Here is a 23833-nt window from a genome sequence, read left to right as displayed (position 1 = left end):
GCCACCCTCGCCCTCAGTCTTCCTGTGTTCCCACACCCAGACCTACACATTGTCCCATCATCACCTTTCTCAGTCTTGCAGCTCCCGTGCCTGAGCGGATGGCATCCAGCAAGGCCTGCCTGGCATCTGCGGTGTTGTTGAGGGGGCCTAAGGGTGCCTGGGGGGCTGGAAGGAGTGGAGGTCGTGGAGGGAGTTGGTGGTGGACACCAAGGTCTTCCCGTCTAGGAGATTCTGCCCCTGCTGTGGACAGGGAGGCATCACGGAAGCTCTGGAGCTCCTCAGAGGCAGTAGACGACACCTGGCAGAGACAATGAAGTGACTATGTACCCCCAGAACTTGGTACCCAGACAGTCTCCACTTTAGGGAGACCATGGAGTGGTTTGCTTGACTGAAGTTGATGACACCCCTCGACTTGGCATGAGCGCAGGCCCCGAGAGTGTGTGCCATTCCGATACAGGCTATATGGGGTGTGTGCCACGCCCCAGGGGGAGCACAGTCTCTTCTCTCGGCTTGGCGTGTGGAAGTAGGAGTCAGAGTGCTGCCATGGTCTGAGTCACACTGGCTCCTGAGAGGCGCAAGCATTCCAGAGGGCGGGCAGAGCGCTCACTTCTTCCTCCGAGCTTTGAAGCATGGGAGGTTGCCTGGGCCCGGCCCACGCTCCATGCTAGGTGCACCAGCAGGGGGCAGAGTAGCTGGGGTGCTCATTTCTCTCTGGACAGCTCCTACGTAGGCTTATCATCCACTTCAAGGTGGGGAGTTGCCTGAATTTGCAGCACTGGCTCAGGGGATAGGGGAGTGGGGGTGCTCACCCGCCCAACCTCTTACCTTACGCAGGCTGCAGGTGCCCCCGTGGCCTCGGATGGCTGCCATCAGCGCTGAATGCTCACTCTCCGACTCCGTGTACGATGGTTTCTTTGGCTTTCCCTCTGAGGTGTGCTCTGCGGTCTAAAATATTAAGTGCCCAGACATGTTATTCAGAAGATGGAGAGATACCATCAGGTAGTACACAAACAATCCTGGAACTTATCAGTTCAACTATATGGCCATATTTTAGGGAAGACTAAAGCTTCTGTTAAGGCCATAATTTATGAAATCAAGCCTCATGTGTACAGAGTAACACTGATAATGGTCTCTCTCTGGCAGACGCTGGCCTCCTAAGACTCCTGTTTCTCTGTCTCCCTTTCTGGAGTCAGAAATGGGTGAGAAACCTGGTGGATGACCCTCAGCCACACTCTCTTGACCTCAGTGTGCCTGTTGCTCATTTGCAAGAGTAACCAAGTGCTTCCAGTCCTGCCCTGGCGCGAGCGGTTAGGAGAGACTCCGTTAGCCGTATGCTGAGTGTCCAGAAGCTGTTGTGCTCACCACTTCCCAAGTCTCGGTGGACTCTCTGTGGTGACCTCTTTCCCCAGGTCAGCATGACAAGCACTGAAACATCAGTGGCTGTTCTTTAGTGGTGCGACTCAAATACCCCAAAGGTAGTGAGACAGGGCCTGTGTTCTAATGAAACCTGCAGAGATGTGAAATGCTATCCTAGAATCTCGGTCTCTGCCACCCCTCAACCCACGGAAGTAGGAGGAGGAGGAGGAGAGGGAGGAGGAGGAGGAGGAGGAGAGGAAGGAGGAGGAGGAGGAGGAGGAGGAGGAGGAGAGGGAGGAGGAGGAGGAGAGGGAGGAGGAGGAGAGGGAGGAGAGGGAGGAGGAGGAGGAGGAGGAGGAGGAGGAGGAGGAGGAGGAGGAGGAGGAGGGGAAGCTCGGCAATAGGGGTTCACCTTGCGAAGCCTGTCTTTCCCTCCTCCTGAGTGGATGGCTTCCATCAGGGCGCTGTGCAGTGAAGTATCTTTGGGGACTGGCCTCTGGACAACAGGTTTGAATTTTTTCTTTGGCCCAAAGATGTCTGATGTCAAAGTGTCATCAGTTTCTTGTACATCTATGCATGACATGTTAGTTTTTTTCTCCTGTTGGAGGGTCTCCTGCCTGGCGAGGCCATTGATGTTAGATGCGGCTGGAGACCAAGGAGGCTCACTGGAGACTGGGACCTGCCTGGATTTGTTCATTAGGACCCTGCCAAGAGTCTGGTCCTCTGAGGGAGGCGGCGGGGGATTCTGACTACCTGGCAAGTGCTTGAGATCAGACTCTGAGGAAACCTGATGGGGACTTGCATGGGGCTTTCCACTGCTCTGTCCCACAGAAACATTGTCATTCTGGAAATAGGTGCCTGGCTGGACAAAGGCTCTTCTCTGGGTACCGGACGGATTGTCTTGAGTAGACAGCTTTCCAAGTGAATTCTTAGGTTGCTCTCTGTGATGCATTCCAAACATCAGCTCTTCCCCATTGGTGCTGGGGAGGTGGTTGTGGGGGGATCTTGCATCATCTTTATGTGCATGCACGAGTGTCTCTGGCCGTGCTCTGGGGGTTGGACTGTTATTGAATTTGGGGGGCTGCCCCATAAGCTCAGGCACTCCTTCTTCATGGGTCTTCTGGACATCATCATGCTTCCTTACCACCTGAGTGGGGGCTTTGGATGGTCCTATTCGCTTGGCAATAGCAGAGGCTACATACTGACTGGATGTTCTTCTCTGAGGCTTGGGGAAGGGGAATTCAGTGACATTAGCTGCTGGGGCTCTCCCATGGCCAGAGGCTCTCACAGGTGGCTGGCTTCCATTATCCTTCATGGGTTTCCCATTTTCCTGCTGGCCAGGCTGATGCTGCTCAGGCACCTTCACTCTGGGGTCAGGAGAGATGGGGTCTGCTCTGGGGTTGCTCTCTGCCATGTTTGGGGTGGTCACTGGGCTTCTCTTGGCCCAGCTCTCTGTGCACCTACCCGAGTGCTTTTCCACAGAGTTCGACCTCCAGAATTCTTTGACTTTCCCAATGGGCTGCAGTTCTTCTTCCAGAGTTGGAGATTTTGTGGCCATGGCTCTGCCCCTATTGGCATGGGGACTCACCAGGTTTCCCAATTCATCAATCTTGATGGCGCCTGTGGTAAGGGATACTCCTCTATCATAGCACTTCATATCTGACTTTGGAGGGACAATTTTATAAGTTGTGAGACCACATTTAAGCCCATAACATCTCCCTGGGCTTTGGTTCTGTTGATACCATGCTGGTGGCGCTGAGGCTCTGTTCTCATTGCCACCATCCTTTTCCTGTACAGAAGAACGTGAAGTCCCCCTCTCCAGGCCCTGCTGCTTCCCATTGTCTGATTCTCGGTCTTGCTCCTTTGTCTTCAGGCTGTGTGTGTGGAGCACAGATGCTGCAGTCGCCTTGTGCTCCACTTTAGATGGCTTCACATCTTTACAGGTGCTGGATAAGGGCAGCCTGATCTCCTTTCCCAAGTGGTGGGCAGAAGCAGTTGAGTCCTTCACTTCTGCCTTCTTCCTACCAGCTTGCAGTTGCTGATTTTGCTCTGTCCGGTCTGGAGACTGGGGAGCTCTCCTGGACGTGCTACCTGTGTCAGAGGAACCAGCATTGTTGTTGCTATTGGAGAGCACCCCTGATTCCACAGGGTCATCGAGAACTTCCCCGATGAACGTGACTGGGATGGCATCTGCGTCACTGTTGGGCATTCTGCCCTCTTGGGCACTGTAGCTAGGTACCTCGTTTATAGAGTTGGTCAGAGAACTGCTGTCTGTTTCATAACACTCTTGCAATTTTTCTGCAAAAGGTGCAAACACAGGTAACAGGTTGGCAACTCTTGTAAAAGGTCTCTGCTCAACACAATCTAATTGTGCCCTGACTTTGATTTCCCTGGGTAATGGAAAGTTATTTTCTGAAATTTATATATAATTTAGAGTACTATTTCAGTCTGTAATTTATACACAACCAGGGCACATTTAACTCTAAGTTATAATACTTACTGGTAGACTACACGCGGGTCCATGGTGTCTCTAAGCTGAGGCTCTTGGGGTCAACCTCCTGTCAATCACCTCCACTCAAAACACAGATGTCTAAATCGAAATCCTGAAAACACTACCTCAACATAGAATAGGGAGGGGCTTGGGGGCTTGAAGTTTGCCTCGCTCTAGTTGATTGGGGAGCTGACCAAATCTGAGGCAACTATCTGAAAACTGGCCCTATAAGGTGTAGCAAGCCAGGAAGAGCAGAGGGACACAGGCCCACTGATTTGCATGGACTGCTCAGAACAGGCTGCCAAAATGTCACTCCAGAAACCCTATATGGATTTACATTTGCTCTTTAATCCAGCTTGCTCCACACTTAATTATAGTCTCTTCTGCACACCATCCTCTGGGTGATGCAGAGCATGGTAGGGATACATGACCCCCAAGTATACCACTAAGCAGCTAATGTCAGTGTGCAGGGAGGCTTTTTCCCACTTCTCACCTTCCAGGTCCTCATCAAGATCTGCCATAGTCTTCTGGAACTGTTCAACGAAAAACTGATCCCCATCATCATTTGAGGCTACAGTCACTTTTTCACTTCTAGAAGACAGGAAGAATTTTAATTTCCTTTTTTCTTTACTTATTGAAACTATTTAAAAATATTCAAGAAAGTAAAAATTGTATTTAAATTCATGCAGTTCCACTGTCACTGGGTCACTGTTGTCCTTTGGGCTACTGTGACGCATATGTGGGTTCATTAAGTATGAAGTTTATGTTTATATGTGAGTGAATGGCAGGCATAAGGTGTGTGAATTATGTGGTGCACATAGTATGTGGAGTGTATGACATGTGCCGTATGCATCTTGTATGTGATATTATGGTATGTGGATGGGTAGAGTATGATGATGAGTGTCCTGTGTGTACATGTATGCATTGCGGCACATGTGCAGTAGGGAACATGGTATGTGAAGCATGTGCATATGGTATGAGCGTGTGCTTATCTGTGGTATGTGTATTGTGGGAGTGTAGAATATGTGCATAAGTGTGATGTGTATCTGTGTGGAATGTGACTGTAGAACAAGCTCACGTGTGAATGTGGGGTGTGAAAATATATATATATATATATATATATATATATATATATATATATTATGTGGAGACTAAGACAGAGACAAAGGACCTGCCTGAGGCAGCAAAGGCCGCAAATTCTGATGACTATTTTAAAGTCTCTGAGGATGGTCTACACCTGATTTGCAGAGACCAATTAGAAGATCAATCACATGGGGTCAGTAAGATGTCAGCCTGCCTGCATAGGACAGCTGGATTTGGCCTTCTTTGCATCACTGGGAGAATACCATCCATACGCTAAAGCAATTTGAAAACTGTCTTTGAAAGGGCTGTTTCTTGCTGTGATTGGCATGCTGTAATCTATTTGTAGTAAAAGCTGAGAGCTTTCTCTATTGATCATTAAAATTGAGGACCAATTTCCATTACTGCTAATCAATCCCACATTATGATGTATGAAATATACTTTGCACAATCATAACTTAAGCAGCAAAGCTTGTTTTTTAACAAATGAGTCTTAGTTGGTGACTGTCTTTTGGAGAACCAGGAAGTGACTCCTAGATTTGTCTCAGCTAATGTTCTTTGACAAGCCAGACAAAGGGGGTTGGCTAGAGATGGACTTGCAAGCACTGTACCACAGTCCCCCCACAGTTGATGTACCACAGTTCATCAATCTGCTTGAGCAGGCCCAGTAACGTCTCCATTGTGAGACTTGTTGTTACTGTGTTTGGCATATTGAATACGTCATGGGGAGCTTGCCAGGCTTTGCCATGTGGGCGAGATACTCTCAGTAGCTTGCCAGGCTCTCTGAGAGGGGCGGAGAAATCAAACTCAGGTCAGCCACATCGGCAAGGCAAATGCTCTACCATTGTGCTATCACTCCAGACCATGCAGCACATCAGTTAATTAGGAATGGAGTCACAAAACAGTCTTTCCTAATTTTTGCCTTGAACTTTAATTATGAGAATACATTTTACTAAGTATTTTTGTTTCTTTCACTGAATGCGATAGCTTAAATAATTTTCAAAAACATTAAGCTAGATTCAGCAGTGAAGAAACCCGTGGGGCACCACAACACCGAAGAATTCTCCAGGCCTCAAACCAAGCCGATATCACCAGGGTGCCCCAGATGGAGCAGGTACAGACTCCCCACCTTCTCCAGGTGGAATCCTGGTGACCATGAGCTTCTACAAGCATGGCTCTGGTTATGTGGGCACCAGGACTATTCCTCCAAACTGCACGGCCACTTACATGGTCACATGACCTTTTCTGATATACAAAGTAAGCAATGGAAAATAGATGATCTAGCGTCTGCCCCTAGAAGGCAGGTTTGAATCGTGGTGGGAATATCCAAGCAAAATACAATGCCCAAAACTATGGAGAGAGTATCTGAGCAATTGTTTGCTGTAGAGGCATGGTAAGGACTGAGATGGAAATGAAGGGGATAATGGGGATATTGGTGGTGGAAAGTTTGCACTGGTGGAGGGACGGGTGATCGATCATTGTATAGCAGAATATCAAACAGTAAAGTTTTGTAACAGTATCTCACTATGGCTTATGCTTCTGGACTGTGAATTAAGCTACGGCTGCGTGCCACCCCGGTGGGGGGGTGTTTTCCCTTCTGCCTTGTTCCCCTTGATGGCATGGTGACCGCCATCTCTCAGAGCCTATTGGACTGAGCGGCACGAACCTGCAGTAATGAGAATCTGACACACTTGTTTTAACTGCAAAAACAGTAATGAGAAGGAAGGGAGACTGCATCTGCTCCATCTGGGGCACCCCAGTGATATCGGCTTGGTTTGGGGCCTGGAGAATTCATGGGATGGGTGGTGGAACTGACATTTTTACCCATCCTGACTAAACCCTGAGTTGTCTTCCAAAAACGGCTCCTCCGGCACCAAAATGGCCATTATCCCAGTAGCACACAAAGCAATCCCGGAACCCAGCGACTTCTGTCAGAAATCCCTCTGGACTTAATTACTAAAATATCAGAAATCCAAAATTGCGTGGCCACTATTGCAGCTGCACCACATCATATGCTCTTTAATATTAGCAATAGAAAACGAATTATCTAATGATGCCTTTTCGGCAGGTCTGAATATTGGGGGGAAGTTCCAAATAATAATGGTAGGTCTTCTGTCAAAAAATTGAATGTAATAAAAGTAGAGAGAGAATAAAGTGGAAATCATCTGCCACAACGGCAGGGGAAGGTGTGGGAGGAGGGATATACAGGGGTTCTTGATGGTAGAAAATGTGCACTGGTGAAGGGATAGGTGTGTTTGATCAATGTATGACTGAGACTTAAACCTGAAAGCTTTGTAACTGTTCTCACGGTGATTCAATAAAAACAAACAAACAAACAAACAAAAAACCCATTAAGCTAAGTATATGACAGAGGAAAAGGGGCAGATTTTATATGAAACAGTAGCACTGTAGCAGTGTCCTCCCGTTGTTCATCAATTTGCTTGAGTGGGCACCAGTAACGTCTCCATTGTGAGACTTGTTATTGTTTTTGGCATATTGAATATGCCATGAGCAGCTTGCCAGGTTTTGCTGTGCTGGCGGGATACTCTTGGTAGCTTGCCGGGCTCTCCGAGAGGGATGGAGGAATTGAACCCGGGTCGGCTATGTGCAAGGCAAACACCCTACTCACTGTGCTATCGCTCCAGTCCTATGAAATAGTATCTTCAATATAAAACGTTACTTTTCTTGTTGTCATGTTAAGATGCTTGAAGCTAGCTTGAATAGAATTATATATATGCCCTTGCCCTTTAATTTCAGATTATTTGCCTTATAACAAAGTATACAAGATTACATTACAGTATTAGTAAAGACTATTAGGTAGATTCAAAAACTAAATTGGAGGGGCGTATGGTGCCGCCAGCAGGTCAATCTGTGCCTGTGAGGTGAGTGCATCAGCAGCCTCATGGCGCCTTCAGACTTCCAGATACCCGAAAATTGCTGCTGTGCCTTTGGCCAGACCCCAAAAACTGGGGGCAAAGTTTACCAAGAAAGTAAACGGCCAAAAGTTAGGTATGTGGGAAACACACCCACAAACCACCTCCGGCTCAGCTATATAATTGGAGGCAAGGCCTCTTTGGTTCCTGATTGAACTGCTTAATGGACATGATCCCAAAGACTCAGAAACGAATCTCAGAACCCAGTGGCTTTAGGTAAAAATGCGTCTGGTCTCTGCAGTAGGCTACCGGTGCTGGGCCAACCCAGGTGGGAACAGGTTTTGTGCCTTGGCCTATTCCCCCTGGCGGCCCAGTGGCCGCCATCCGTCTGAGGCCACTGGATAGTCACATTTGGGCCCCCAGTGACGAGACACACAGGGTCTCACGGGATGAGGGTGGAGCCGGGCTTGTCCTCCCCACCCCAACGAGACTCCAAGTCATCGCCCACGAATGGCCTCTCTGGCTCCTGATCAAGCTGCTTAACAACCATGATCCCAGAGACTCAGAAACAAATCTCAAAACCCAGTGGCGTTTGGCAGAAATGCATCTGGACTCCACAGTACGTTACTGTTGCTGGGCCACCCCAGGGAGGAAAGGGTGTTGTCCCTCCGCCTGCTCCCTCTTGGCGACTTGGTGGCTGTCATCCTCTAGAGGCCATTGGACACTCAGGCTTGGGCCCGCAGTGACAAAACTTGTTGGGTCTCACGGGATGGGGGGGGGAGGTAGAGCCGGGCCTGTCCTCCCCACCCTAACGAGACCCCAAGTCATTGCCCGCAAACGGCCTCTCTGGCTCCTCATCAAGCTGCTCAGCGGCCTTGATCCCAGAGACTCAGAAACAAATCTCGAAATTCAGCAGCTTTTGTCAGAAATGTGTCCGGACCCTGCAGTAGGTTACTGTCACCAGGCCACCCCAGGGGGGAATGGGTGCTGTCCCTCCGCCTGCTCCCTCTTGGCGACTTGGTGGCTGTCATCCTCCAGAGGCCATTGGACAGTCAGGCTTGGGCCCGCAGTAACGAAACTTGTTGGGTCTCACGGGATGAGGGGGGGAGGTGGAGCCGGGCCTGTCCTCCCCACCTTAACGAGACCCCAAGTCATCGCCCACAAACGGCCTCTCTGGCTCCTCATCAAGCTGCTCAGTGGCCTTGATCCCAGAGACTCAGAAACAAATCTCGAAACCCAGCGGCTTTTGTCAGAAATGTGTCCGGACCCCGCAGTAGGTTACTGTCACCAGACCACCCCAGGGGGGAATGGGTGCTGTCCCTCCGCCTGCTCCCTCTTGGCGACTTTGTGGCTGTCATCCTCCAGAGGCCATTGGACAGTCAGGCTTGGGCCCGCAGTAACGAAACTTGTTGGGTCTCACGGGATGGGGGAGGAGGTGGAGCCGGGCCTGTCTTCCCCACCCCAATGAGACCCCAAGTCATCGCCCACAAATGGCCTCTTTGGCTCCTCATCAAGCTGCTCAACGGCCATGATCCCAGAGACTCAGGAGCAGATCTCTAAACCCAGTGGCTTTTGGCAGAAATCCCTCCAGATTTAAGTGTTAAAATTTCAGAATTTCAAAACCACATGGCCCTACTGCAGCCACACGACATCATATGTTAGTCATAACAAGCAATAGAACACAAATTGTCTATTGTTGCCTTTTCAGCAGATCTAAGTGTTGGGGTAAAATCTTAAATAATGGTGGGTCTGGTGTCGAAGTAGTGAATGTGATCAAAGTAGAGAGAGAGTAATGTGGAGATCATCTGCCCCACAGGCAGGGGGAGGGTGTGGGATAAGGGTATACTGGGATTTTTGGTGGTGGAGAATGGGCACTGGTGAAGGTACGGGTGTTTCATTGTATGACTGAGACTTAGACCCAAAAGCTTTGTAACTGCTCTCATGGTGATTCAATAAATAAAATTATAAAAAATGGAAAAAAAAACTAAATTGGAATAAAATGCTCCATTGATGCTATAATTTTATAAATGTTAATCTAGAAAAGTGCTGGAGCGATAGCACAGTGGGTAGGGTGTTTGCCTTGCACATGGCCAACCTGGGTTCGATTCCTCTGTCCCTCTCGGAGAGCCTGGAACTCTATTGAGAGTATCCTGCCCACATGGCAGAGCCTGGCAAGCTCCCCGTGGTGAATTTGATATGCCACAAACAGTAAGAAGAAGTCTGACAAGGAGACGTTACTGGTGCCTGCTCAAGCAAATCGATGAACAATGGGAGGTCAGTGCTACAGTGCTAATCTAAAAAATAAGTCACCCCAAACTCATGAAAATGCAAGTAATCTGACATACTTGTTTTAACTGCAAATCAACATGGAAACGCACACCAAGAAATTAAATGCACTTTTAACTTTATAATAAAATTGGTTCACTATGCTCTTCTCTGACAATTTACCCTAAGGAAATAATCCTGTAGAGGGATAAAAACAAAAACAGCACTGTTTCGGTGTTTTAATGAAAACATTTCTGAAATATTGGCAATCCAGAGTTGCCTAAATCACTGCATGTCAATTTCAATGGGCACTTAAATGAGTGAATATGAGCATGAGTACTGTGTAGAAATACAGACCAATGCTTAAGTCAGCATGTTATTAAAAAGATGAGACTTAAAAATGAAAATAGGTTGATCATGAGGATGTGAAAAACAACATGCCTCTTTACGAACCAGTGTGACACAGAAATATAGAAAACCACTAGTATGATTGTGGCAACTGGAACATTTAAGGGGAATATTTTATACTTTTAAAAAGAGAATTATTTTCATATAAATCAGCTTGAGTGAGAAAATAACTTTTTAGGGTAACTTTAAAAAGAACCCTTCCGCCTTCTTCCCTCTGGAAAGAAAGATGGCAACCACTTGGGAGCTTTGTAGAAAGCCAGGTATGAGCTGGTCGTGATGGGGCGACTAAAATCTCATGGGAAGGGGGGCATTCCCAGCTTGTCCTTCACACCCTACCGAGGTCACCAATTGCCCCCCCTCCCCCCACCACGAGCGGCTCTCCTGCACGGCCATGGCTCCAGAAGCACAATGCTTAAGTCAGCATGTTATGAAAAAGATGCACAAGGACTTAATGCAGAGCCCAGCAGCTTGCAGCAGAAAAGTGAATGGACTATGCGTTAATCCACACGACCATGTCTGCCCAAAGGGGAAAGGGTGTTGGTCCCTTCTGCCTTCTTCCCTCTGGAAAGAAAGATGGCAGCCGCTTGGGAGCTTTGTGGAAAGCCAAGTGTGAGCTGGTCGTGATGGGGTAACTAAAACCTCATGGGAAGGGGGGCGTTCCCGGCTCGTCCTTTATGCCCTACCGAAGTCACCAGTTGCCCCCCACGAGCGGCTCTCCGGCACAGCCATAGCTCCAGAAGGACTTAATGCAGAGCCCAGCAGCTTGCAGCAGAAAAGTGAATGGACTATGCGTTAATCCACACGACCATGTCTGCCCAAAGGGGAAAGGGTGTTGGTCCCTTCTGCCTTCTTCCCTCTGGAAAGAAAGATGGCAGCCGCTTGGGAGCTTTGTGGAAAGCCAGGTATGAGCTGGTCGTGATGGGGCGACTAAAACCTCATTGGAAGGGGGGCGTTCCCGGCTCGTCCTTCATGCCCTACCAAGGTCACCAGTTGCCCCCCCTCACGAGCAGCTCTCCAGCACAGCCATGGCTCCAGAGCACAGAAACCAATCTCTTAATCATCTGACTCTCAGCAGAAATACTTCCAGGGTTAATAAGTAAAATAGCAGAAATCCAAACCTGCGTGGCCGCGCGACATCATTTAATTCTTGAACCCAGCTGTAGAAAGCAAATCATTTCACAATGCTTTTTCAGCATGTCTGATTTGGGGGTGTAAGCTCTAAATAATAATGGTGCATCTTTTATTGAAACAATGAATCTAGTCAAAGTAGACAGAGTGTTAACTAAAATTCATCTGCCTCACAGATATTGAGAGGGTTGGGGGGTGGGGGTTTATTGGGGTTCTTTGTGGTGAAAAATGAGTATTGGCAAAGGGAAATGTGTTTGATATTTGCATGACCGAGACCTTAACCTGAAAGCTTTGTAACTTTTCCCGCGGTGATTCAATAAATAAATAGATTAAAAAAAAAAAAAAAGAACCCTTCAGGGGACTGGAGAGAGTACTTGCTCTGCACGCAGCTGGTCTGGGTTTGATCCCCGGCATCCCACATGGTCTCCTGAGGCCCCCAGGAGTGCTTCTTAAGCATAGAGTTAGGAGTATTCCCTGAGCACTGCTGGGTGTGGCCCTCCAAGGTCAAACAAGCAAACAAAGAAAAGATTCCCTCAGTCCTCTACGTATTTTGGGAAAAGCAACTGACATGCATACTACCGTATTTTATTTACTTTTTTAATTTTGGTACCAAGCACCAAGTGAGCCTAGTGTGTAACTACTAGTCTGATATTCATAAAGGCAGCATGGTATGAAGCCTGATGGAATGATGGCCCTCTTTTCCTGTCAGGCTGGGCTGGAGTCACCGCTACTAAGCATCCAAAGACAGACGCCAGCACTTCCAAGGCGTTCTGGCCCTCTGCAGGCAGGTCTTCCTGACAAAGTGAAGAAACCATCCAATTACCTTGTACACTGCTCGTCCTGGTTCCTCTGACTTCCTTAACTTTGAAAGTTGGCCTCAGAAATTGAAATAGAGATCTAAGCTCTGCAAACATGCTCCCTTTCCTGGCTTGGCTGTACCACTCTATGGAACCCAGTGAACTGATTCCGGGCCAGGGAGAGAGAGAGCAGACAGGTGACAGGAGCCACCAGTCTAGAGGGAGGGAGGGTCCAGTTACCAGCAGCCTAGCTCCTTGGCTGAGGCTCCTTCTCAGGCATCAAGTCTGTGCATCACTAAGATGGTCATGGAGGAGGTGATGCTGTAGCCTACCCAGATGGGCAGCTCTTCCCTCTCTAGATGCTCGGGACCCTGCCTTCCTCCAGAACACACTGTCCAACGAAAAACAAAGTCAATGGAAATCATCTGTTTTGCTTTCCAATATAAAATTTCCAGAGGAAGAGACTGAATGAAAATGACTTTTCCTTTCTAACCACTCCATCTACCTCTCCTCAAAGGGTCACTCATCAATTATTCTTTTAAAAAATGGTTTTATGAAGGGCTTTTGAAACACTGGTGTTTGGGATAGTACCTGGCTTAAAACAATGTGAGGAACAGTGGCAGCAGCACCATTGTGTGAGCCGTGGCTGGGTCTGCAGGCAGCTCCTGAGTGCTCAGTTGAGAAACTTAAGGAGGCCCCAGACTCTTCTGAGTTTAAAGTAAATGTGCATGGATGCTCCCGCCCCCCCGCCCCCCCCCCCCACACACACACATACTCCCAACATGGACCTGAGTCTTCGTTTAGGATTCTTATTGGCAGTTCATACTGACATCAGTCAGAAAAAAAAGAAATAATAGATATCATTTAATGCTGAACCAACACTACCAGCGGCATTGTCTGACATGGAGTGTGACTGTGCATTTGTGACCTTGAATCTGTACCAAGGGACCCTGGGAGCTTGTGGTCCCTCCTCTGCTGAGACCATGGCAGGCTCCTGTCTCATACCCGAAACTCACTGCCAGCTTCAGAAAACCACAAACTGATAAGTCGGGGAAGTGTCCAGATAATCATGCCGTGTGCTTTTCAGAGCCTGGCAAGCTCCCCGTGGCATATTCAATATGCCAAAAACAGTAACAACAAGTCTCACAATGGAGGTGCTACTGGTGCCCACTTGAGCAAATCGATGAACAACGAGAGGACAGGCTACAGTTACAGTGCTATGAGAAAGAAACTGGGCAAATTCTCAACCAGTCAGACAAAGTAGTCATTCTTTTCTTGAAATTGGCTGGAAGAGTTTCTCTAAGAAATTCACCCAATGACTGAATTATGCAAAGAAAAATGTCTAAAGGAAAAAAATGTCCATTTGATGTACTAGCTCACTTTTCTAGTGACAAGCAAACAAACTCAGATTCCAAAAAAATTGATGGACAAAGAACTCGTCAAAACTACAACAAAACTTAAATATGTGCCTGTCAAGGAGGCAGGGAGAAAAGCTGGGGACATTGGTGAAGTCACTGGTCATGTGACTGGTAGTGGAACATTATATAAAACTCAGCTATAAACAACCTTGTCAAGCGTGGTGCATAAATTAAAAAATAATGCTATTTTTTTGTAAAACAAAGGGTTGGAGCATTAAAATAAAGCACCCAAAATAACAAAAATATTTGAAAAATAAAATGCAAATGGGAAAATATAGTCCATAACAGTTCTTGTTTCTTTGACAAATGTTCCTTCTTTTTTTACAAAGCATATGAATTCCAGAATAACATTGTCCTATTAATAGAAAGGTATTAATACATAGGAGTCATGTATGTCTTTTAAAAAATTACAATTGCATTTTAAAAAGGTGAGATTAATTCTAATTGGGAACTTTCATTTTATTAAACCTTATCTAGTATGCTTTATTTAACCTAATAGTTAATCCAAATTATTAATTTCATGGGTAATTAATATGGGCTGGAATTATAGCACAGCAGTAGGGCTTTTGCCTTGCATGTGGCCAACTCAATCGACCCGGGTTCAATTCCTCCTCCCCTCTTGGAGAGCCAGGCAAGCTACTGAGAGTATCCCGCCCACATGGCAAAGCCTGGCAAGTTCCCCGTGATGTATTCGATATGACAAACACAGTAACAAGTCTCACAATGGAGACATTACTGGGCCCGTTCGAGCAAATTGATGAACAATGGGAGGACAACGACAGTGACAGTAATTAATATGAAACTTTTTCTGGTACCAAATTCAGTGCATATGCTGCACTTATAACACTTGTCAATTTGGCCCAACTGCTTGCAATTTCTTGGTAGCTAAAGATGTCTAGTGGCTATTGAAAATCGTGAAAAACAAGTTATTCAAGATCTCCAGTTTTTTTAAATTTTATTTGGCATGTTTTAAGCTCTCTCTAGTCCGTATCCCTCAGTCCCTGGCAACTAGCCACAAATTTTCTTCTACCCTTTTCTATGAGTTAGACATTTTCTTTCGTTTTTATTCCACATGTGTGATACCATACAGCATGTATCTCTCTCTATCCAGATTATTTCATTTTGATCTAAAGCCTTCAAATTCTATCCATGTTGCAAACGGCAGGCACATTTTCCTGATGGTAGTGGAAAGTTCTCTGTTACATCCAAAACTTCTTATCGGTACTTAAGTTAATAAGCACTTAGTGGCTCCCGTTTCTGGAATACTGCAAATAAGGCTGCATCAAATGTTTTCTAAATTCATCTTTGTCAATGAGCCTACAAAATTCCATATGTCCAGAAAGTGTTAAATGTTTCTAAATGCTCCTGTGGTCATAGTATTCCTGAACACTAAATTTAAGGTTCTAGATTGTATAAAATGTTTCAAATGCTCCAAAACAGACAAATTTTGGTCACAAAATTCCCAGACTCTAAAAAGTTAGTGTGCCCTGTGGAAAGGGTAGAGTCCAACCCTTCCCCAGTGTCTACTCTGACCTGTGCCATCAGCCCCCCATTCAGAAAGTCTACCCTGACTGAGCTATTAGTCCCTCCCAAGAGAGTCTACTCTAAGTGTGCCATCAGCCCCCCAGCCCCCCATCCACAGAGTCTACCCTGACCTCTGCCATCACACTCCCTCCACTCCCAAGAGTCTACCCTGACTTTGCCATCAGTCGCCTCCCCAGAGAGTCTACCTTGACTGTTCATCAGTGCCCCTCCACTACCCAGAGAGTCTACCCTGACCAGTGCCAACAGCCCCCCTCCTTGACCTGTGCCATCAGATCCCTACCCAGAAAGTCTACCCTGACCTCTGCCATCAGACTCCCTCCACCCCCAAGAGGCTACTCTGACTGTGTCATCATCCTCATACTTCTGCAGGCAGGGACACAGGCTGACATCTCTAGCCATCACATCCCTCTTACTGACAACTGGGAAATGAGACAGAACCATAGAGTTTACCAGGCAGAGGGGAAAGAAGATGTTTGTTGACATGGGGAGGCCTCCTCTACCTCTGTAGAAGCAATGCATGTGATTTTTTGAGGCTTTTTATATAATCTCAGAGTGGTCCCAATAAAAATATAGAGGCTAAAACTCACTTCCTAAATATCTCTCATCTATTCCTCACATTTCCATAGGGTTAATATACACAATAACCTTGATTCGGGGTTTAGAAATAAAGCTACTTTTACCATAACTCTCCACTAAATAATAGGAGGCATCAGTTCTCTCTCTCTCTCTCTCTCTCTCTCTCTCTCTCTCTCTCTCTCTCTCTCTCACACACACACACACACACACACACAACAAAGATCATTAAAGAAGAAGTTGATAAAGAACCAGATACAGAAATGCCTCTACAAATAAAATTTCTACCTTTATATCAGACAATAACACCACCATCACCATCAGTAGCTATCATTTTATCATTTTTTGGAAGTCTGGTAATCACCTGCACTATTTAAAGGCAGTAAAGGTGTATCTCATTTATAGTGACAATGAAGCTGAAAGAAGATATCAAATCTCTGCCCAAGGGCATGTATCACTAGCAAAGTGCACATGTGACCTAACGCAAGTATGGCTAAGAATTTTTTTTTTTACAGTGGGCTTTTATTTCTTTAATTATAAGGAACATGGCTGGGTCGTATATAAAAGAAAAAATTACATTTATGAGGAGCTCTTCAAGCAGATACTGTTAAAAGTGCCATTAAGGGCAGAACTATGCATGTGGAGATTAACTTAAAGCATTTCCAGAATGAGGGATCTTCACTATGTAGGCATTTCTGTTGTACACATAATCATGGGCTGAATTATTTCATCTCCATCCCTGTCTCTTTCTCCTCCCTTCCCCTCCCCTCCCCTTCCCTTTCCTTTTCAGGACTGAACCAGGACCTTACATATGCAAGACAAGTACTCTATTAAGCCACATTCCCAGTTCCTGAATTATTTCTTAAGAAACTTATTTGCTGGTTGTAATGAGTTTAGAGGACGAATCTAGGAATTTGATGTTCTACTTACTGTGCCAAGTTTGAGTTGAGGGCATTAAACATTTCACAATGAAAAATTATAATTGCACCCAACCAAATGACTTGACAGAAAACATCATTTTCAGATCATAGCATACAATGTATTACAATAATTGTCAATCACTCACACTGACTGCTTTACAAGACCAATATTTACTCTGAGATTCTCCCATTTAAGACCTTGGCTCCACGGGCATTCAATGGAGGCCAGCCAAAGCTGCCTCTGATGGAGCAGTAACTATGGCAGCAAACATGGTCTCTCAGCACAACCCCTGGCACCGAAAATAGGCCCTTGGCTATGGTGATGAAGAACCTATCATACATTTATAACTTATGACAGAAGAACACCATCAGCTGGGGACTGCTGACAGTTTCTCATGAGACAGGTGACAGGAGTTCTTGAGGAAAGAGCATTCTCTCCAATTTGTCAAAATAGAACCTTAGGAATCATTAGTTCCTAAAGAGGCTATATAGTTTTTAACAACTTCAAGTGTAAAAAGGAGAAAAGCTCCAACCAAACTAGGATGAAACTTTTTAGGCTTGCAAATTTTACACAAAGGTCTTATATGGTTCACAATAGTACAGAGTCATGGGAACAAAGTTGAATACCATGACCAATTCTTATCTAACTTGCTCCATAATGAAGAGTTTGCAAACTGAGCTTATCTGAGCCCCCGAGGCTGGCCCCCCGAGGCTGGCATCACATCTGTTCAGAATCCACTCCTGTTTAGAGAGATACAGTCTTCCAGTCACAGGAAAGGAGTAATTTCTTCTGTGCCTGAACCTCAAAGCTCTGGCTGGTATTCAAGGAGGCTAGAGAGGGCTGTTAAGGTCAAGCTCTGGATCCTGGCTGCTTCTCAAGCAGGAAAACACTCCTCTGGGAACACAAAGAGCTTCTTGGGATTAGCTGCAGGAGGTATCAGAATCACACAGAGGTGTAATCCGGGGAATGAAGAAGGTTACCAATGGTAGCATCCATTCAAGTTGCTTCTAAACAATATTGGTCTTCTACAGGTTGGCTGAATGAAGTACACCAGGTTATTTTTCATTCCATTCATTCTCCATGGGAATACAGAATGTTAGAAAACCCTGCTCCTCATTAACCTCTCAATTATTCCTAATGTTTTCTGAACACACTGTAAGCTCCAGGTTGTGTCCAGATTCAGGTCTATGTGCAGGTGGCCAAGGTGAAGTGCAACCTCTGTAAGTCGTGCTGGGCTCTTCTCATTCTGTACTTGTTTCATTTTGGCTTGTTAACTTTTGAGCATGGGTCCTCATCTTATTGAACTGGACCCCTGGCTACTCTGGTCACAGATCCACGTGGCCTGCCATGGATTGCCTGTGTTTTGCAGACCTGATATCTGGTCAACCTGTACTTGTCAGCCCTACGCCCCAATTTAATGTCATAATGTCCCTCCTGCCTTCACAACCTTTGTGCTAGGGTTATTACCACCCTATGCCATGGGCAGGACCATGGAGCACCCACTGGGGAGCACTATGATCAAGAGAGGGTGTGTTCTCTGTCTAAACCAGGGAGGTGTGTGTGAATGCATGAGATTAGTGTGACACAAAACAGCACCTCCAGCAATGCCATGTATCACTTAGCGAGAGCACTGAAAGGAGAGGCCATCCTGGGGGTTACAGGTTTCTCTGCGACAGAATCTGTAGGAGACTTGCACATTTCACTGAGAAAAACATTCTATTAACAGGTGGCAAGCATAACTTCTCAATGTATTTTTAAAGAAAGATTTTTCAAGAATCATAGCACAGGAAATATCTGAGCAATGCACATATATCCACAAGAGAAGAGGAAGCAGGACCAAAGCACATTCATTCAGTGTCACATAACCTGGAACCAGGCCATGCAGAGGTGTATTGTGTCTGGCTTGAAAAATCCGAACAGGCTGCTAATCTTTAAACTGCAGAGGTTTCACATAAAAATCTAGTTTTTTGGCTCCTCTTCAAAACTCAGTAACTTTGGGTCTGTTAGCTCTCAGTGTCACAGGTAGATGAAGGCTGAGGTTCTCTCTGTAGAGAACACGTGTACTCTAAGGTTTATAAGCCTCCACTATAGGCCCAGCCTATAGGGACTCGAAAATATACTGAAAATCAAGTATTTGCAAACTGGCATATGACAAACTGAGGAAGTCTCTGAGTATTTGTGCCTTTGGAGATAACTTCTACTTAAAAAATCAACTTCAGGTTATTTCCAAAAGAGTCTAGAGCACAGAATCATTAGAAATCCTGCCACAAATAAGTGTTCAACATCCAGGACTGAGGACCTCAGAGGCACTAACAAAAGGGCTGGGGAGAAAGGACGCTTGCCACAGACTCACAGGGCTCTATTTCCTAGAGATGCAGCTGATGGTGCGGTGCGGTACGTGGCCCTGTGCCCTGGGGCTCCTGGGCCTGCCACACCCTAAGGCTTTGGAGCTCTGATCTGTGCAAGCACAAGTGAAATGCAAAGCTGGACAGGGTCAGGTGGACTCTGGAAGGCTAAGCAGCTTCCCGGGGTGGTGGGGTCCCACCTGGTGTCTTCTCCACCAGGCGACTCTTGATTCCTGGGACTCCTTGCGGGTGGGGAGCAGAGCATGCCAGCTGCCCTTTGGCTAAAGAACCAAGTTCCAAAGAATCTTTGATTACCCTAACTAGCCACAGACTCTGATCCACACATATGGAGAAACTGATTTACATGAGGCCTTGAGAGCAGAAAAACAAAGTATTATCCCCAGAAGCAGGAAGGGGACACAGAGGGTTCTTTTGGAAGATTATTTTCAGATGAAGAATTCAATATGCACAACTTCCATGCAAACTAAAGCAGAGTTGGAGATTACTGTAGAAAGCTTTTCTTGCTGTTAAATGTGCTAGGAAGGAAATCTTATGATTGCTCTTCTTTTTTTCTCATGGATGCAAACACTCGAATCACAGTGAAATTAATCAATCTCAGTCAAATGAGGGGGAAATGAAATGAATACTACTTTCTGATTCCCTTTCACTGAAGTATGAACTGACCCTAGAATTATTATTTTTTTTTCTGCCCCCACTCCTGGCTCTGAGCTTAGGGATCACTCCTGAAAGTTGGTGCTGGTAATAGAACCGGGGCCAGGCACATTCCAGTTTAAGAATCTTCCACACTGTAGCATCTCTCTAGCCACCTAGAACTATTTTATGTTTTTTTCTTGTTTGTTTGTTTTGGTTTGGTTTTGTCTTTTTTGGCCACACCCAGCAGAGCTTAGGGCTTACTCCTGGCTCTGCACTAGGAGATCACTGATGGCAGCACTCAGGAGACCATTTGAGATTTAACCTAGGTCAGTCGCATGCAAGGCAAGCATCTTATCTGCTTATCTCTGGAAACCTGTCCCCTACAATTATTCTTAGTGTTAAAATTATTAGAGTTTTTATAACAACATTGGGAAATGCTGTAACAAGCTGGTAGGTTAAAATAAGAATATTTACACAATTATACTAACCAAATTAAGGTTTGAATGTACAGGTGGACAAGGTTAGAATAAAACATGAAAAAATCATTCGCTCATTTTGGTTCTTAGCTTATGAATAATATATTTTTGTTGTCTGATTCATTTCTATTAGTGTTTATACGTACTGTATGCATGTTTGGAAAAGGGAACTGGAAACCAGTAATCTGGAAAAGGGAGTTGGAAGCAGAAACATACATACATACATACATACATACATACATACATACATACATACGTAGAAAAGACTAGCATAGAACCACAGAAAAACAGTGCGGAAAAACATAGACCTTCTTGACATCACACTCCAAGGGAAACCCCACACCAAATTCTGATGAACATTTATGATGATTCCAAAGATGGATCTGGAGAGATAGGACAGCAGGTAAGAAGCTCCCTTGCTTCTTAACCTTGACTCAATTCCTGCCAATGCATGTGGCGCCCTGAGTCCTGCTAGGAGTACCCTTGAGTGCAGAACTGGGAGCAAGCTCTGAGCACAGCTGGGCATGGCTCAAAAGCAAAAAAAGAAAGATTTTGCCTTATCCCCTTCTGTTTTCTCAATGTAGTTCCCAACCCTCCAATTTTATTTTATTAAAGCACTGTGTGTGTCTCCTGCCCCCGCACTGGGCTGTTCTCACTGGGGCCCCTTGGAGGGGAGCGGGTTGAGTTTTCCTCCCCGCCCCGACCAGGGCTCCAGCAGCCGAAGACCTCCAGAACCAGCCACCACCATGCTGAGACCACTCTCTGCACACATGAAGGTACCGGCAGAGGAACAAAGGCACGCGGGTCCCGGGGCTGAGATCTCCAAGCCTACCTGATCGGGGCTGAGCATCCTCCACCCAGATCCTCCGAATTCCAGTAGGTGGAATTCCAGTAGGTGACCCACCAACTGGCCCCCTGGCACCGTGTAATCCCATCGATGGCCAAGACTCAGAGACTATAAAACCCAGCTCCCAGAAGCGACATCTTATTATCTCATTCCTACTTTGGACAAACTGGCAGGCTACCGAATGTAACCTGCCCACACTGCAGCGTCTGGCAAACTCCCTGTGGCGTACCTAATATGCCAAATACCAGTAACAATGATGGGTCTCATTCTCCTAACTCTGAAAGAGCCTTGAATTTGGCACTTTTTAAAAAATCTCAGGGCTAGGACGAAGGAGACGTTACTGGGGCCTGCTCGAGGCAATCGACGAATAACAGGATGGTCGTGATTGTGATCGAAAGCACTGTGTGTTACAAAGTTATCCATAGTTGGGATTTTGACCTCCAATGTTCCATCACCAGTCCTGTCACCAGTGTCAACTCCCCTCCACTAGTGTCCAGGTTCCCTCTCCTGCCTCACCCCTAGCCCCAGCAGGTCATCTTGATAGGTATCTTATCTATATAGTTAGTAACCTTTGGGTCTCATGAAAAAAATGAACGAAAGAAAACAAGAGAGAGAGAAAGAAAGAAAGATATTCATGCTTACTAGTCAATAACTGTAAACAAAAACAAAATAAAATGATACTTGACACCCATATGCTGCCCAAAGCAGTCAGATGTCTACTCATCTGAAATACTGGGGCAAACTGAAGGCAGAGAGGAGCTCAGGAGAGCCCAGTGGCTGAGAGGAGCAGCTTCAGTTAGGAGTAACAAGGCTCCAATCTATCCCCTCTCCGAATATTCCAAAAGGGCCACAGGTGAAAACCATATAAAGTTGCAGAGTCCACAGATGCAAAATCACTGAAAAACCCTGGCGTAGAGCCCCACCCCTGTGAGCACATTACCAAGAGTTCAATCCCTGGCACCACTGTCTAGACAACTGTGATCTCTTTGCTCTGCTGTTTGAGTCTATGACCTCCAGAGCCACAAGCAATTGTTTATTTATCGCACTGTAGCCAGGAGTATGCAAGAACCACAACTAAAATTACCCCCAGTGACCACCACTACAGGATCTGTGAGCACCGTGGCTAGGAAGTGGCACCCTGGTGATCACTGCAATGACACCTGGGGAATACTTTAACCAAACTGTATGGGCACTTCAATGAAAGTAGGTGACTTACCTGACACATGTGAGAGTTAAACGTATGCAGCCCTTGAACACTGGAGACTGCTCTGTGACCCACCAACCAAAGAGGGAAAGAAGGGGCGTGAAACAAAATCCACAGCAGAAGGGACTGTGTATCAAACTACCAGCACCTCGTCACTCTGAAGACCAGCTCATCAACATTCCATATGGTTGAGGATGAATCTGTATGAAGGTCCAATACTTTCTTTTGGAGAAAATCCCATGCATACGTACAACTCTTCTTGTTTGCAACAACAAAGAGCTAGAACTCATGTGTCCACTGACAAAATGGAAGATCAATCAATGAACAGACAACACACATCATGGTGGATAAATAGTAAGACTAGGTCAAGTGAGAAAGTATACTAAAAAAATGGTGTTATTTATCTGAAGAGGGAAAACATGAAAATATGAGCTATTTTTTATAAATACTCGCATGCATGGACACAACATGAAGACAAGACTGTGTAAAGCAAACCCCCAAACTAGGGAGGGTGACAACTCTCCAGGTTACCCAACAGCAGGGGACTCTTATTTTTTGGTTTAGGAGCCACAGTGATGCTCAAGAGTTACCCCCTGTTCAATGCTAAGGAGACCATGTGGTTTTGAAGATGGCACCCAGCCCTCCTGCATGCAGGGCACACACTTGCTCACTCTCACTATTCATTCGTTCCCCATGTCCAGAGGCCCCTCCCTTCCTCTTCCTCCTGGCTGTGCCATGACTCACCTGGAATGCTTGTTTCCTGAGCTGCTCCTTTCCCAGGAGGGGCTCCTCTGGGGGCCCGGGTCTGGAGTTGCAGCCAGATCCTGGTCACTGCAGTCCTCTTGGTCTGTGGCCCACTTGTCCTTGGACTTGGTGCTGTCATGCTGTGAGTCGAGAGAGATGACGTCTGACAGGGAGCTCACGACCCCCGAGTCCTCTGTCGTGTCTTCTGATGCGAAGCAGCTGCCAACCGACACGGTTTCCTCAGCCTCTGCTGGTACCGACGAGACCCCATCTGTGCTGCAGTGACCCTCAGGCTGCAGGGGCAGGCTCACTGGGCAAAACACAAGGACAGGTCAGCAGAGGCTGCAGATCCAATGCCACCCAACCAAATATCCTCAAATATCTCAAAATATCCTCCCTCCAAAATCTGTCTTCTGTGAACCAACTTTCTGAATTTTCATCCTTATAAAACTATGAGCAAACATTTTAAAATTCAGACTAATGATATGACAGCTGTAGTGATTTCTAGTCTGACCCCTGTTTTAATCTGAGTTATGTAAAACTGAGTTCTTTGTACAAAATTAAAATAAGGGTTCAAAACCAAATAAAGTTAGAGAAAACTGGACAATTCTGACACATTCTAGAGAAGAACATTTGATTACAGTATGAATGACATAATTGGCCAATATTTGGCTGTAACTTCATTTTTATATGTCAAAGACTGCTTTG

General features: G+C 46.1%; 1 protein-coding gene across 1 annotated transcript in view; it reads right to left on the bottom strand.

Annotated features, from left to right (window-relative positions):
• Positions 1–23833, bottom strand: part of COBL (cordon-bleu WH2 repeat protein) — a 297521-nt gene that overhangs the window by 21180 nt on the left and 252508 nt on the right. The window contains exons 10-14 of the mRNA XM_056138339.1: positions 23126–23435; positions 4341–4438; positions 1769–3654; positions 826–945; positions 65–298 (exon numbers count right to left, since the gene is read on the bottom strand). Of these exons, the coding sequence (XP_055994314.1) occupies positions 65–298; positions 826–945; positions 1769–3654; positions 4341–4438; positions 23126–23435 (2648 nt within the window). The remainder of the gene's footprint in view (positions 1–64; positions 299–825; positions 946–1768; positions 3655–4340; positions 4439–23125; positions 23436–23833) is intronic.

This window comes from Sorex fumeus, unplaced genomic scaffold, assembly GCF_029834395.1.
Source record: "Sorex fumeus unplaced genomic scaffold, SorFum_2.1 ptg000128l, whole genome shotgun sequence".
NCBI lineage: Eukaryota > Metazoa > Chordata > Mammalia > Eulipotyphla > Soricidae > Sorex > Sorex fumeus.
Note: the sequence above shows the minus strand (reverse complement) of the source record. Positions and strands in the feature narration are given on the sequence as shown.